Source organism: Haemaphysalis longicornis, unplaced genomic scaffold (assembly GCF_048455015.1).
Source record: "Haemaphysalis longicornis isolate Haplotype H1 unplaced genomic scaffold, Haemaphysalis longicornis Haplotype H1 scaffold_4, whole genome shotgun sequence".
Lineage (NCBI taxonomy): Eukaryota > Metazoa > Arthropoda > Arachnida > Ixodida > Ixodidae > Haemaphysalis > Haemaphysalis longicornis.
The window spans coordinates 158,178,724-158,192,598 of NW_027526361.1; the positions used below are offsets into that span (position 1 = coordinate 158,178,724).

At 50.6% G+C, this 13,875-nt stretch overlaps 1 protein-coding gene across 14 annotated transcripts in view; it reads right to left on the reverse strand.

The window, feature by feature from the left end:
* Positions 1 to 249: 249 nt before the first annotated feature.
* The window catches only part of LOC144179462 (uncharacterized), a 91,357-nt gene continuing 77,731 nt past the window's right edge, over positions 250 to 13,875 (reverse strand). For 8 of the 14 annotated variants that reach the window (XR_013324240.1, XM_077707827.1, XM_077707823.1 and 5 more), the window contains one exon: positions 250 to 417. Coding sequence is in view for 9 of the 14 variants with exons in the window: in XM_077707828.1 (XP_077563954.1) it covers positions 300 to 417 (118 nt within the window). In the remaining 5 variants the exon portion in view is untranslated. Of the gene's footprint in view, positions 418 to 6,443; positions 6,549 to 6,630; positions 6,731 to 13,875 lie in introns of those variants that run through there. The other 6 variants (XR_013324237.1, XM_077707829.1, XM_077707826.1 and 3 more) reach the window with 3 other exon arrangements.

Sequence of the window (13,875 nt, forward strand, 5' to 3'; positions counted from 1 at the left end):
GGCTGCAGTGTCTCTCCTGCGCTGTTTTTTCCCCCAGCCTTCAGCATGACCCAATTGGCCTAAAAACCTTGCCTGCTTTGGCCTGTTCCAACACCTGCATTGCTATGCTTAGCACACTGAGATGAAAGAGCACACGTGAAGGCTAGGCTATGCACAGCCCCCGTGGCAGAGTGCAGACATGCCCTTTGAAATGAGTACAAGTGGGTAAAAGTCGGGAAGCTCTTTACGCCTTGTGTAAGTCAACTGGGCAACACAACCAGCACACTTTTATTTTACACTTGCAAAGCCATCAGCTGCTTCTATGTACAATGGTCAAAGGCACAACTCAGTCCTGTACACATGCTGGCAGTCTCCACGCCACGGCGGCAGTGCTTCTGCTTGTGGTAGACTTGCTCGTCATCAGCGAAAGGCTCTTTTCTGCAAACAAGAAGCAGAATGAGAATACCTCAAGCGGGAGACACTCTCCAAAATAAACTGGCCGTGCAAAGGCTCTCTCGATCCAGTTCATACTCGATTCGGCAATTCTGTATTTGGCACGGTCAAATCTTTGGTTTGGACCGAGTTTCAGGCACACTACAGACACTTGGCCCTGTGTTGACTGCTAAAACTGCCATGCATTGGCAAGCATGCATTCCAGTCTAGTATTCGGTATTTGAATGTCAGTGGGATTCAAAGCTGGCTTTGCTGCACAGCTCCCTATCAGAACAGGCTTCTAATACCGGCTTTTACAACAAGCTCTACTCTTTTCGCTTGGCCAGCTAATGGACTTTGGCTGCGGTGTTGGATCTGGCTGAATCAAACAATAAACAAAGCAGGGCATTAGAGCGATATGTTGCATTCACACAGTGCAAAAATCACTTTTGACCCTCTCAGTGCCACTTTTGAGATAACTCGGGGAGCTTTAACACACTCGTAATGCTTCTTCACCGAACTCCCAGCTACTCCTGAGAAAACATGCGTAAAGAAATTATTTCGGGAATGTTGCATCATGTATTTAAAAGTCGCATAAATGCATAGATCGAGTTGGCTACATTTTAGAGAACAGATGGAGCACGTCTGGAGTGCAGCTTTCCGACACATGGTCGGTTTTGCTGCATTTTGCACGTCTGCTTACCCCTGCAACTCTGTGATCCGTGGCCGAATTTCTGACAAGTATAGCACCGGCGCGGGTTGGGGATGTAAGGTCTGACTCGGATTTTCACGTAGCCAGCTTCTACAGTCTCCGGGAGAACCGTTGTGCGAAAGGTGAGAACAATGTGCTTGGTGGGGATTTCTTTGTTTTCGCGGCAGATGACTATCCGCTGAACTTTGATGACATTTTGCTCATGGAAGCCTTCAAGGAGTTCATTTTCAGTAAGGTCTAGGAGGTCTGCTTCACTTATAACACCACGCACGGTGTTCATGGAGCGGTGAGGACTGACAGTAACAGCGGTGTCACCAATTTTGTCAACTTTGAGGAGCTTGTCACATTGAGTCTTATCTTTAACTTCAATCAGCAGGTCGCCATTGGACATTTTTTGTGCCTTGTAGCCAGCCCCAATGAGGTTCGACAGACATTTGGACACAAGAAACGGTGACATCTTTCTCATTGTTGTGTTCTCATTTTCCGAGTGCATCACGTGGAAGCGTGGAAAACACTCTTGCTTCTTTGAAAAAAAAAAAATTCAAAGGTGGTTGCCTCGGTGCGTTCTCTTTTAAGAGAGCGATTCATGGAAAAGGGATTTGGAGATGCTGTACAACAAGTATGTGTTCGGTGGCAAGGCCGGTCGCCCACCACCGAGCCCAACAAGGGAACGTGGCTTTTTCAGCACATGCTAACCGTACCTTGCCACTATAACCCTATGCTTGAAATCAAGAGTGATGTCTTTGCACAGGGTTAACCCTCGCCGCCTGGAGAAGCATGGAAGCAAAGAAGGAAGGAGATGACAGGACAGGGTTAGGAAAGACGATAGGAAAGTGAAAGAGTGGAGAGAAAGAGAGGAAAAGGCGACTGGCTGATTCCCCCCAGGTCGGGTCAGACTGGGGGCACCGTCTACGGGAAGCGGGGGCCGAAGTGGTGTGTTGCCTCTGCCAGGGGGCCATGAAGGTCCAAAACAACCCTGGCTTTGGCTCAACCACCAGGATGCCCTTTTCCCCGGACACGGCAAAGCCACGCACAGCCAAGGGCATGGGTGAGTCCAACCCACATGGGCCCGGGGTCCGCGGTGTCGCTACTACCGTCACCTTGAAACGCAAGGCGCCCCTGCGGGCACCAAGGCTGGTAACGCGGTACGCCGAGGGGTGTGCGGCAGTTGTTCCGGGGTTCCACCCGTCACTGGACATCACCGCTCGACCAATCCCATCCTCGTCGCCAGTATTACAAGGTGCTGGGTATGCAACAATGGAACCACAAGGCTTGCGGCGAAGCCAACGTCTTGCGGGCCTGCCACCAGCACGGTGATAGTCAACAGCCGCAAACGGCGCCAATGGCCAGCTGGCATCCCCAACGAGAACCACGAGGCTTCTAGGGGAAAGAGGAAGAAGACGTTGAGGAGTGGCCGACACACTTCAAGAGGGTGAGCCGCTACAACCGCTGGGACGCCTCTGCTCAGCTCTCGAACGTTGAATGGAACAGCGCTCACGTGGTTTGAAAACCAGAAAGAGAAGCTTACGACTTGGGACCGATTTGTGGAAGATATTAGCCCGTTTCGGCGACTCCGCCGCAAAGAAGAAGAAAGCAGAGCAAACACTGCTTCAGTGGGCTCAAGTTCCCGGCGAGACCACATATATCGAGGAAGACAAAGTTGGTCATCCTTTAAAAGGAATAGCCGAAGACGTCTACCATTTCCTGATAAGCCGGGAAAAACTGGAGTCCGCGGCGGACCTAATCCAGCAATGTCGTACCTTTGTGGCATTGAAAACCCGCCGCATTACCCCCAAGTTCGGCCGCTTGACCAACGTCACCACCGCCGCAAGTGTTGACCATAACCCTCCGCCTGACTTGGCTGACACTATCCGCCACATCGTGCGCGAAGAACTGGCGCGACACCAGGCATACCAAGACAATGTCGACCGCGGGCATACGCGTGAAGACTACTTTATCCCAGAGGTGCAGGCGAACACCCTCCAGCCCTCCAACGCTGGCTTCAATGACCAGAACTTGGTCACTGGGAGAGAAAGTTCTCGACGTGTTCGTGGCCACGAATCAGCCAGATACGGTCTCGACAATTCCCGTCGCCGTCCCCAACGACACAATTACCATATTTGCACGAATATAACGCGAGTTTTTTTTCAGAATTACGTGCTCCAAAACGCACCTCGCGTTATATTCGGAATCGAGTTCAGCCATGAGGCGTGCGAGTCTGGAGAAAGTGGAGAAAGCCATCCCAGTTGAAGGAAACGAGAAACGGGAACATCGCGCCAAGTGAAAAAGAGGAAAACCGAATCTGGAAAGAACTCGTCGCCCTTGTGACGCACACGTGAAAACACAAAAACACGGCGTGAGAGGAGCGTGAGGGCGAGGCGCGAGCGGGATGAGGGAGAGGGCGAAGGTCACCTGGTCGCCCCTCGCCGCTGCCACCGAGGTGAGGTGGTGTATCGTGTTCTGCACATCGTCGGCGTCATCAGCGTCGCACCAAACGGAACTTGAATTTCTTTGTTCCGCGTCTGTTGAAGTGCCTTTTTTCCCCGTCTTCTCGTCTCGAGAGTCGTTCGTGTTTCGTGTGTTACGCGCACCCACGGACCTCGCATGGAGAAGAGGACTCAGTACGACGCATCCTTTAAGAAGAAGGTAATCCTCCTGTCCGAAGATGTCGGCAACTCGTGTGCGGCGCGACACCTCGGAGTGAACGAATCGACGATCCGGAGATGGAGAAAAAACCGCAATCGGATCTTCCGTGCCGCGCCTGCTCAGAAGGCCTTCCGTGGACCGAAGAGCGGTCGTTACCCTGATCTAGAAAAGGGACTCGCAGAGTTCGTACGGGAACGTCGCGGCCAATTCTTGCCCGTGAATGCGGAAACGATTCAGTTAAAAGCGAGGGAGCTTGCGCGAGAGGCTGGTCTCTCTCGTGACACCTTCAAGGCTAGTCACTCTTGGGTCAAGAAGTTCATGCGTCACGCTGGTTTTTCACTTCGTCGGAGAACCTCAATATGCCAAAAGCTCCCAGCCGACTACGAACAAAAGCTGATAGCATTCCAACGTCATGTGATCCGCTTACGCACAGTCCGCAAGTACCTGATCGGTCAGATCGGCAATGCGAACGAAACACCGATCTTCTTGGATATGCCTTCCAACTACGTCGTAGACGTTCGTAGCACGAAAGAGGTGCGCCTCCGTACAACGGGGAACGAGAAGACTCAAGTGACGGCGATGCTGGTGTGCACGGCTGACGAACACAAGCTGCCGCCCTTCCTCATCTTCAAAAGGAAGACAATCCCGAAGAATGAGATTTTCCCTCCCCGCATGCACATCAAGTGCAATGAGAAGGGCTGGATGGACAGTGCGATGATGCGCGAGTGGCTTCGCGTCATGTGGGACAACCGCCCGGGTGCGGCGTTGGCGAAGACGTCCATGCTCGTGCTGGACGCCTTCAGGGGACACTTGACTGACGAAGTCAAGAACGCCATCAGGGAGGCCAAGAGCGACCTCGTGGTGATTCCCGGGGGCATGACTTCACAACTGCAGCCTCTCGATGTTTGCATCAACAAACCCTTCAAGGATCGCGTGCAAAGAGAGTACAAGAAGTGGCTGGCCGAGAATAACAAGGCGCTCACACCGACGGGACGCGTCAAGCGGGCGTCGATTTCACAAGTCGCCCAGTGGATTGCGAACGCATGGGAGGCTATGCCGCGCTCAATTGTGTCGCGCGCCTTCCTCAAGCGTTGCATCTCCAACAACATTGATGGCACAAACGACGACGCGATCTTCACGGACAGTGACAAGGAGATCAGCAGCGACAACGAGTAGAATAAAAATGAGAAACGTACCTCGACTTTCGGTCTCTTTTCACTTTTGTGTTCTCAAGAGTTCACGTTATAATAGTATAATAATATTTTTTTTCTTTTTTATGCCATCAAAATCTACCCTCGCGTTATATTTGTGGTCGTGTTATATTCGTGCAAATACGGTATCCTCCACGTTTCCATGATGCGTATGACGAATACACCACTGGTTGTGAGCGCGAATCGCCCGTTTGCTACAAATGTGGCGTGGCAGGCCACATATTCCGCTACTGCCGTCATATATCCCGCTACTGCCGTCATCGATGCCAAGGAACAAGGTACGAGCCCCCCCGCGTGTTCTACCGCTCTGAGGCTGGGGATTCCCGCTACGATGACCACTGGTCGATGAGTTCATTTTCCGGGGGAAAACCGCCGACACGTCACAATTCACCGGCACGCCACGATTCACCAGCTTCAGACCGCCTACCCTTCGCCAGCGACGTTCGCCTTCACTTCGGCGTAGGTCACCGCCGCTGGGAAACTAGATGGCGCGACCAATGGTGGTGAGGTTGCTGGGCAAACGACGTCTACTATACCTCCGACCAGACTGTCCACGAGGGAATTACCTTCGCCCGTTCTCGTGCTAAAAACAAAGTTGGAATTGTGGTTGACGGTGTTACAACAATGGCTTTAGTTGATACAGGGGCTACAGTTTCTGTGACGAGTACTGATTTTAAAAATAGGCTTGGATGTTTAGTTGGGACAAGGTGGCTACATTTCGCAGTGTAGTTGGTGAGTCGCTGCGACCTCTTGGTGTATGCTCGGTGAATCTTTGCTTCGGAGGTCAGTACTTCACGGCGGAGTTCACAGTGCTCCCACCCGTGACGTGATACTCGGGATTGATTTTTTGAAGCAGTGTGGTGCCAAAGCTGACTGTAAAAATGGAGAAATTTTCACTGATGGGGCTGCTTTACCTGCACTTGTTGAAGACACTGCTTGCCATCAGAGCGCACTTAGCGCTTTAGAGGACACCATCATTCCCGCGCGGTGTGCCCTGAGAGTTGCAAGGCCGGGCTCCCCGGTGCGTGATTTCGACACGGTAGTAGAGCCCAGAATTGTGCCAAGAAAAACGTCCTAGTTCCCCGTGCCGCCATTTCAGTTGTCCGGGGTCAGTCCCAGTTGTGGACAGTCAACCATTCCAGCGAACCAGTAATGTTACCTCGTGGTCTCAATGCTGCCCACGGAACTGAGTAACACCCGCTTCGATAGCCGTTTTAACTGAAGAGTCGGGCCCATCCGTCCACACTCACCCACTCACCCAATGGACTCCTCCAAGCTTCTCGACACCATTAACCAACCAGTCACTTGAACCGAATGAACGCGGCGCCCTAGTCGATGTTCTCTCCAAGCACGCGAGTGTTTTCGATTTTTCGCAGCAGGAGCGGTGTCCTGTGATTCCAGATACCCGGACTCACCACTCAATACATACTGGAGGAGCACGCCCAATTCGCCAAAAGCCTTACCGCGTTTCCCTGTCCAAGCGACGAGTAATCAACAAGCAAGTCCAGGAAATGTTGAGAAATGGCGTCATTCAAGAATCCTGCAGTCCGTGGGCAGCACCTGTCATTCTTGTGAAAAAAAAAAGGCGGTTCATGGCGATTTTGCGTAGATTATCGACGTCTCAATGCTATAACCAAGAAAGATGTTTACCCGCTGCCCCGCATAGACGACTCCATAGACTGCCTCCATTCAGCATCTTACTTTTCCTCCGTTGACTTGAGATCAGGCTATTGGCAAATTCCCATGGACCCTAAGGATAAAGAAAAAACTGCCTTTGTAACGCCCGATGGAATATTTGAACTTAATGTAATGCCCTTTGGGCTCTGCAATGCCCCGGCCACCTTTGAACGCTTCATGGACACCATTCTGCACGGACTCAAGTGGGAAATATGCATGTGCGACTTAGACGATGTTGTTATTTTTGGACGAACCTTCAGGGAGCACAACAGTCGCTTAGCCCCTGTCCTTGACTGTTTGGAAAAAGCTGGCGTAGTCCTAAAATCTAAGAAGTCCCGATTCGGAGACCACCAAACGCTTGTGCTGGGCCTTTTGGTCGATAAGGACAGCATCAGGCCCAACCCACGGAAAATCCAAGCAGTCAGCGATTTTCAGGAGCCATGTTCTGTCAAGAAGCTTCGAAGTTTTCTAGGCCTTTGTTCTTACTTTCGCCGTTTTATACCTGGATTCGCTGACAGAGCCAACCCTTTGACACTGCTACTTCAGAAAAATGTTCCCTTTATGTGGATGTCTGAATGTGCCACCGCTTTCCGTCAGCTGAAGCATCTTTTGACGTCAGACCCTATACTTGGGCACTTTGACCCCTCGGCTCCTACCGAAGTTCACACTGACGCGAGCGGTGTTGGAATAGGGGCCATACTGGTTCAACGCCACGATCACCAGTCGAGCCCTAAGCAAGTCAGAAAAGAATTACACAGGAGTGCCTCACTGTCGTGTTCGCCACACAAAGATTTAGATCCCATCTCTATGGCCACCCATCTACTATCCTATCCTGGCTCATCAACCTTTGCGATCCTTACGGCCGACTTGCGCGTTGGGCCCTGCGTTTGCAAGAGTATACTTTCACCGTGTCATACAAGAGCGGCCGTAAGCATGCCGATGCCGATTGCCTTTCTCGCCTGCCGCTGGAAACCACTTCCTGCGATGATGACCACTTTGGCGACTATCTTCCTGCGCCCTCAACCCCATTCCCCGATGTCGGAACCTACTCGAGTCTGCTCAGGATGAATGGTGTTTTTGCGTACGTGATGGCCTACTGTACGCAAGGAATTACTCTGCTGTTGGTACCGCAAAGCCTTCAAAGCAGTGTTCTCTATTTCACACACGACGACCCCACATCTGGCCACATGGGACTGGCGCGAACACTGCATCACACCAAACAACGTTTTTACTGGCCGAATATGCACAAAACACAACAGTATGGGGCGACTTGCACACAATATCAGCTTCCCACAACCGTTCCGGCAGGAAAACTTCAGCCGCTGCATCCGCCAACTTCTCCCTTCGAACAGATTGGCATCCATTTGCTCGTGGAAAGGAAACCGCTGGATTGTTGTGTGTGTGGACTATCTCTCGCGCTACTCCGAGACCACCGCACTATCTGCTACTTTGAGGCGAGGTATCTTTTATTTCAATTTATCGTTGTTACATCGAAGGCTGACGATAAAAGCTGCATAGAAGCAGCTTGACAAGCCCGTCAGCAGTGGAAGTCTCCAAATTCCTGCTTCGACGTATTCTACTTCGCCATGGACCCCCTCGCGTCATCATAAGTGACCGTGGCCGTCAGTTCACCGCCGACATCGTTGAAGAGATCCTCCGCCTCTGCGAAGTGCAGTTTCGTCATTCTAGCCCATACCATCCTCAAACGAACGGCCTCACTGAAAGGACCAACTGCACACTGACAAATATGCTCCCCATGTACGTTGCCTCCGACCACAAAAATTGGGACGACCTCTTGCCCTTTCTTACGTACGTTTGTAACACTGCAAAGCACGAAACTACCGGCTACAGCCCTTTCTTCCTTCTCTATGCCCGCAACCCTCGCAGCTGCCTCGACACCATCTTCCCTTTCGAACAACACGACGAGTCTGCAGTGGCTGAGACACTTTGCCTTGCAGAAGAAGCACGCCGCCTTGCACGCCTACGCACATTGGCTTCTCAAGAACGCTCAAAGCAGCGGTATGATGGCCGCCACTCCGATCTCTCTTACGCCCCTGGTGACTTCGTGTGGCTCTGGACCCCCCAGCGTAAACGTGGACTGTGCGAAAAACTTCTTACCCATTACGTCGGTCCCTTCATTGTCCTGAAACGCGTGAGTGAAGTTACTTACCTCACAGCACGTGTAACCACAAGTGGAAGACCATGCAAGAAAACACAGGTTGTGCACGTGGCACGCTTGACACGCTGTAACTCCCGTACTGCACAGTGACTCGCCCAGAGGGCTTCGTCTGCAACCGGCGAAGTGTCACGCATATGGTATGTAGTTTGGCTGATCTAGTAACTCCGGCCTCCAAGCTGAAGAAGAAGAACGGGTACGTTTGAGAAAGAGAAGAAAGACGCTGGGACCTCTCGACGGTTTGGACAATCGACGCACCAGTTTTCCCTCCGCCTCAAGAGCCAACGTTCTGCAAATAAACCTATCCCGGACACAACAATATCGTGGGCCTGAAGGACAAAAACGCTTCCTTGAAAACAGACCACACTTGGACCGTACAAGCACCGAGTGACTGAAAGCGTAACAACCCGCCAAAAACCCTTCAAAGCCGCCAGGTGGCGCGGACTTGTTTGACGGATGAGGTGCACAAAGAATGGCCTGTGTTTTTTCTGGAGTCGGATGGATGCCCTTGGCATTGATTCGAAACGCCAAGAAACTCAACTTTTAACCCTTTGAGGGTCCAATTTTTTTTCGCCAAATGCGACGCCCCAGGGTCGACTTTTGTTACTGCTGATTTAAATTCTTCGGATGAATCTATTTCGAGAAAAAAATATCGTAATTTTTTTTAGGGTGACCATAAAGTGGCAAAAAAATTGTTTGTGTTGTTACATACATGTGGTTTATTCATGAGTAACACAAGAAAAATTCTAAATGAAAATGAGAGGGTAACAAGCCGGCACCTTTTGAGTGAATCGAAATCAGATAGACATCAGTTTTGCGGGCGCAAAAAGCGGGAAGCGCCCGGAGGACAATCCAAAATCCGCCGCTGCGCGAGCGACAGACGGCGCACCACTCCTATACAATACGAAAAAAGGAGAAAAGAGCCTCATCAGTTTCGCAGGGGACCTTGGTTTGTGGCAGGCACAACAAGCGAGAGGCGCCCCCTCGCTACCGGATACGCAAGCGATAGCCGGCGCGACGCTGGAGTAAATCTTAACAAAATAAAAAGAAGAGCCACCGGCAGCACATGCCACGAGAGAGAAGTTGGCGAAAAAGGCGCGCTTTTCAAACATACAAGCAATGACGTACATGTACGTCATTGACCATTTTGAAAGTGTTTGGCCGTACGTGTACGGTCGTGACCCTCAAAGGGTTAAGCGACACCAAGCTGGCACTTCTCTCTCTTCACCTTGAGCCCAGCATCCTGGAAACAGCAAAGCACCTTGACAAGGCGAGAGAGCAAGTCTTGAACTGATGCCCCTACAATAGACCTCTCCCTGTATGTAAACACCGTGACGTCACGAAGCGCACATGCACGACAGGTGGCGCCTGCGCCGACGGCCCGGCCTGGCCGCGCGACGCCTGAAAGGAACGATGTGCCATTGGTTTGGGCCGTCACTGGCCGACTACATTGCAGGCGGGTGTCTAGCTATCCTAGCTGTGGCCGTCGCACCTCCATGTAGCTTTCCGCATCTACAACCTCCGCAACACTTTCGTTTACCGTACGGTCAACTGAAAGGCGACGCTTTCGGACAGAACAACCTAAACGAGTCATTCTGAAGGTTGGTGCTGTTGCGACGCATTCCAAGAATGTTTTTTTTAAATTCTTTGTGTTCGGACCCATACCAAGGAAAGCTAAGTCATTGTTGCTTTCGAGGTCCGCTCAAGCTAAGCGCGGTGCCTCAGGCAGTGTATACGCTCCCTGTTCTTGGTCTCTTTGCATCGCCCGGAGACAGTGGCGTACACATGATTTCATGTCGAGGGGGAAAGGGAAAGGTAAAGCATGAAAGGATTAAAAAGTAAAATAAGCACCAACGAAACAAAAATATGAAGAGCGAAAGCGAAAAATTATTCCAATAAAAATATCGCAATGTCCTCTACGTGATTGACCAATTGTTTTGTTCCCTTTCTCCCCAGTGAAATCGCGAAACGGATCATCGTCATTGTGAGAGTAACATAGCAGCCACATATATGATTAGTGCGTATAGCTTGCGACAGTGCACTGAAATAATTTTCGGTAGTCATTATTTCATAATAGTTATAGTGCCCTTGTACGCCCGCTGCATACGCCAGCGTCAGGAGGCCGCAACAAAAGAATACATTAACTGAGTCTGTTCACTTAAGGCAAACACATTTTTCGAGTTTTTTCGAGTCGCATGAGCTGCCCATCTCGCGCCAAAGACACGATGCTACATGTGAGCACGGCAAGCATCTCTGTTTTGTCGCATCCTCAAGGCAGAATATAATTATTGATTAACTCTTTCGGGACCGCTCCATAGGCCATCGATCACATATGATCGATGGTTTCGTGAGCCTGCAGAATACAAATTTTCGCTCGATGGAACACCTAGCGACATCTAGGAGATAGTTTGAAAACTGGAGTTTTCTCTTTTGTGAAGTTTCTTTTTTTATCGCCAGGCGGCAACGCGTCAGATATTTTATTCTGACGGGCAGTGGTTTCGAATGTAAACAAACATGGCGTCATACTCATGCGAGCGCGATAAGAAATCCGCCTCGTCTCGGCTCGAAAATCTTCGCCTTCTACTGTGGATTTTAATGATGAGAGTGGCAGTGAAGAGTCAAAATGCGGCTTTAGACATCGGATTTCAGCTCGAGTGAGGATTCGGGTGTCGATCAGCCTGGAACATCAAACCGCGCTCAAAGGTAGGTGTTGGTTTCAGTTTCAATTGGCTCTGGAGTAGGTATGTGCGCTCGAACTATGTTCTGGCTGGTTTATATTTATTCGCTAGGGTGTTAACTACCTATGGTGGTGATCTCCTGCCACCAGGATCAAGTTTTCGGCGAGACAAGAGCCCGGCGTGTACCTGGGTGACGAGGTAGCCATGGTCCTAGTGCCAAAGAGATCACACACAAAACAAAAAACCAGTTCCACCTAGCCGCATCAAACTTTTTCAATGTAGAAACAAAGCATCGTGTTAGATTTTGTATATCCTGAAATAATTTTATTCTTTTTTAATATTTTTATATTTACGCTTTTTTCTATCTTTTTCTGTAGTTTTTTTACGAAGTTCTTAGTTTCAGATTTTTTCATGGTTCTATCGTCAGTGTTGAAGTAAAACTTGGTATTGTATGTAAAAGAACATATAATTAGCTGCACTTTGGTATATGCTAAGGCAGGATGGTGCCTTTGCTTTATGTAAAAAAAAATCTGTACCGAGACCTCCCTTTTTCATCACTTTTTCCGGCGGTCCCGAAAGAGTTAAGGTAAAAATTTATTGCACTTACAAGCAATGAATTTTGTTCGTCTTGAACAGATCCCCCCATAAGACCAAACTTGTCGTCGATCTGGCGGCCGGCGGCTATCGCGGATCCCTTGTCAAAACATTTATTTCGCGTCGCATAACCAGGTTAGGCATTCATTGTGTTTTGAATACAGTACTCTAACTCCTCAAAACATGACAATATTTCGCAGCAAGAAAATTTCCGTCTGCCCCCTACCCCCGGCACTATTGAAAACTTGACCAAGTTTCTGCTGGTGCTGCATGATAGCAGATGGTTGATAAACAGCATCATTTCATGGCACGAATCAGCGCGGACTGCCAATGTAGACGGTATGACTGCGTTATGGAGAACAGCAGAAGTTCGAGAATAGGAAATGTTGCTACGAGTAAGAGCAGACCATGTCACTGCTTCGGCTGCCAGCCTCTTCGGCACATTGCGCGCATCCACAATACAGGCCAAATTCACCTCTTTGGGGACTCCGAAGAGTCTGATGCCACTGATTCTGCGCGCAAGATTTGCGTAGCCAAGAGCACAGCAGCCCACTGGCATCAGAAAAGCTAACACATAAACGAAAACTCCACTTTTTCGCGCGTCTAATGCAGCCTCACTGCATACGCCCTGCGCGCCGGTTGGAATGTTGTGCCAACCACCCTCCCGGCCACACCCAGCGCGTGCGCTTTCCGTGACGTCACGGCCGCCGCGTGATGTACCCCGGGAGAGGTCCATCAGCACATGATCGAAATTTGGAATCGCACCTAGCATTCCGTGTAGGAGGGCTCCCATTAGATTTCGGAAAATGCCAGGTGCGACACTGACACAAAATCGCAATACGCCCCACGATGTGTTACGATCGTCGGTGCTGCTGCAGACTCGGTGACAGGCATCCGCTGGTACAAGTCGAGCTTTGTGAAGATGGTTCCGCCTGAAAGGGAAGCTAACACGTGGCTGACCACCGGCACTGGAGGGCCTTGTTAATGTGCAGAGGGGATGTCACCATTTCCCTTCAATGGTGTGACAACACGGGTTTTTCCCCACTCAGCGCAGCCCACTGGCTCCAGAACCCCCTGCTGCAGCAGCTTGTCAAGCTCTGCATCGATTTTTTGGCAAAGTGCAAAGGGGACCCATCTTGCCCTTAGGAAGACTGGCACCACCTCAGGGTTCAAGGCCAACTTCACCGGTGGTCCCCTGTAGCACCCCAGGTCAAAGACAACAGCAAGCTCCTCAAACAGCTTGTGAAATGCTGTGGCCGGCTCATCCATGAGATGCACTCCCGTGACGTCAACGCCCAATGCTGGAAACCAGCCCAGCCCGAGGAGGCTCTGGTGCTCCCCTTTGACAATGGCAAGTTTCAGTGGGCCAGCGAAATCCCTGAACTTCACCATAACCCTATGCAGTTTCCCTGATAGTCCTTCATAACGATGTCAAGTTGCTTTAACTTCAGAATGTGCCCATTCAGGAAGATTTGCCCGGAGATAAGCGAAAAAGTGGATCACGAGTACACCTCCATCTCACATTCTACAACTTCAATTTCAACAACAACACGAATCTCCTTTGTGACGGGCTGCGGCACACTGTGGCTAGTGGTCTCCATGAGGTTGTCGCAGTACTTGCACGCGGAGTGGTCCTAGAGTTATATGTCCTGCTGTATGCCTTGGACTTTTCACGGCGGTCCCGTTTCCTTTGAGACTGGCAGACCTTGGCTATGTGCCCTGTGTTTACGCAACCTCAACAGTGGGCATCACGGAAACGACACGAACGGT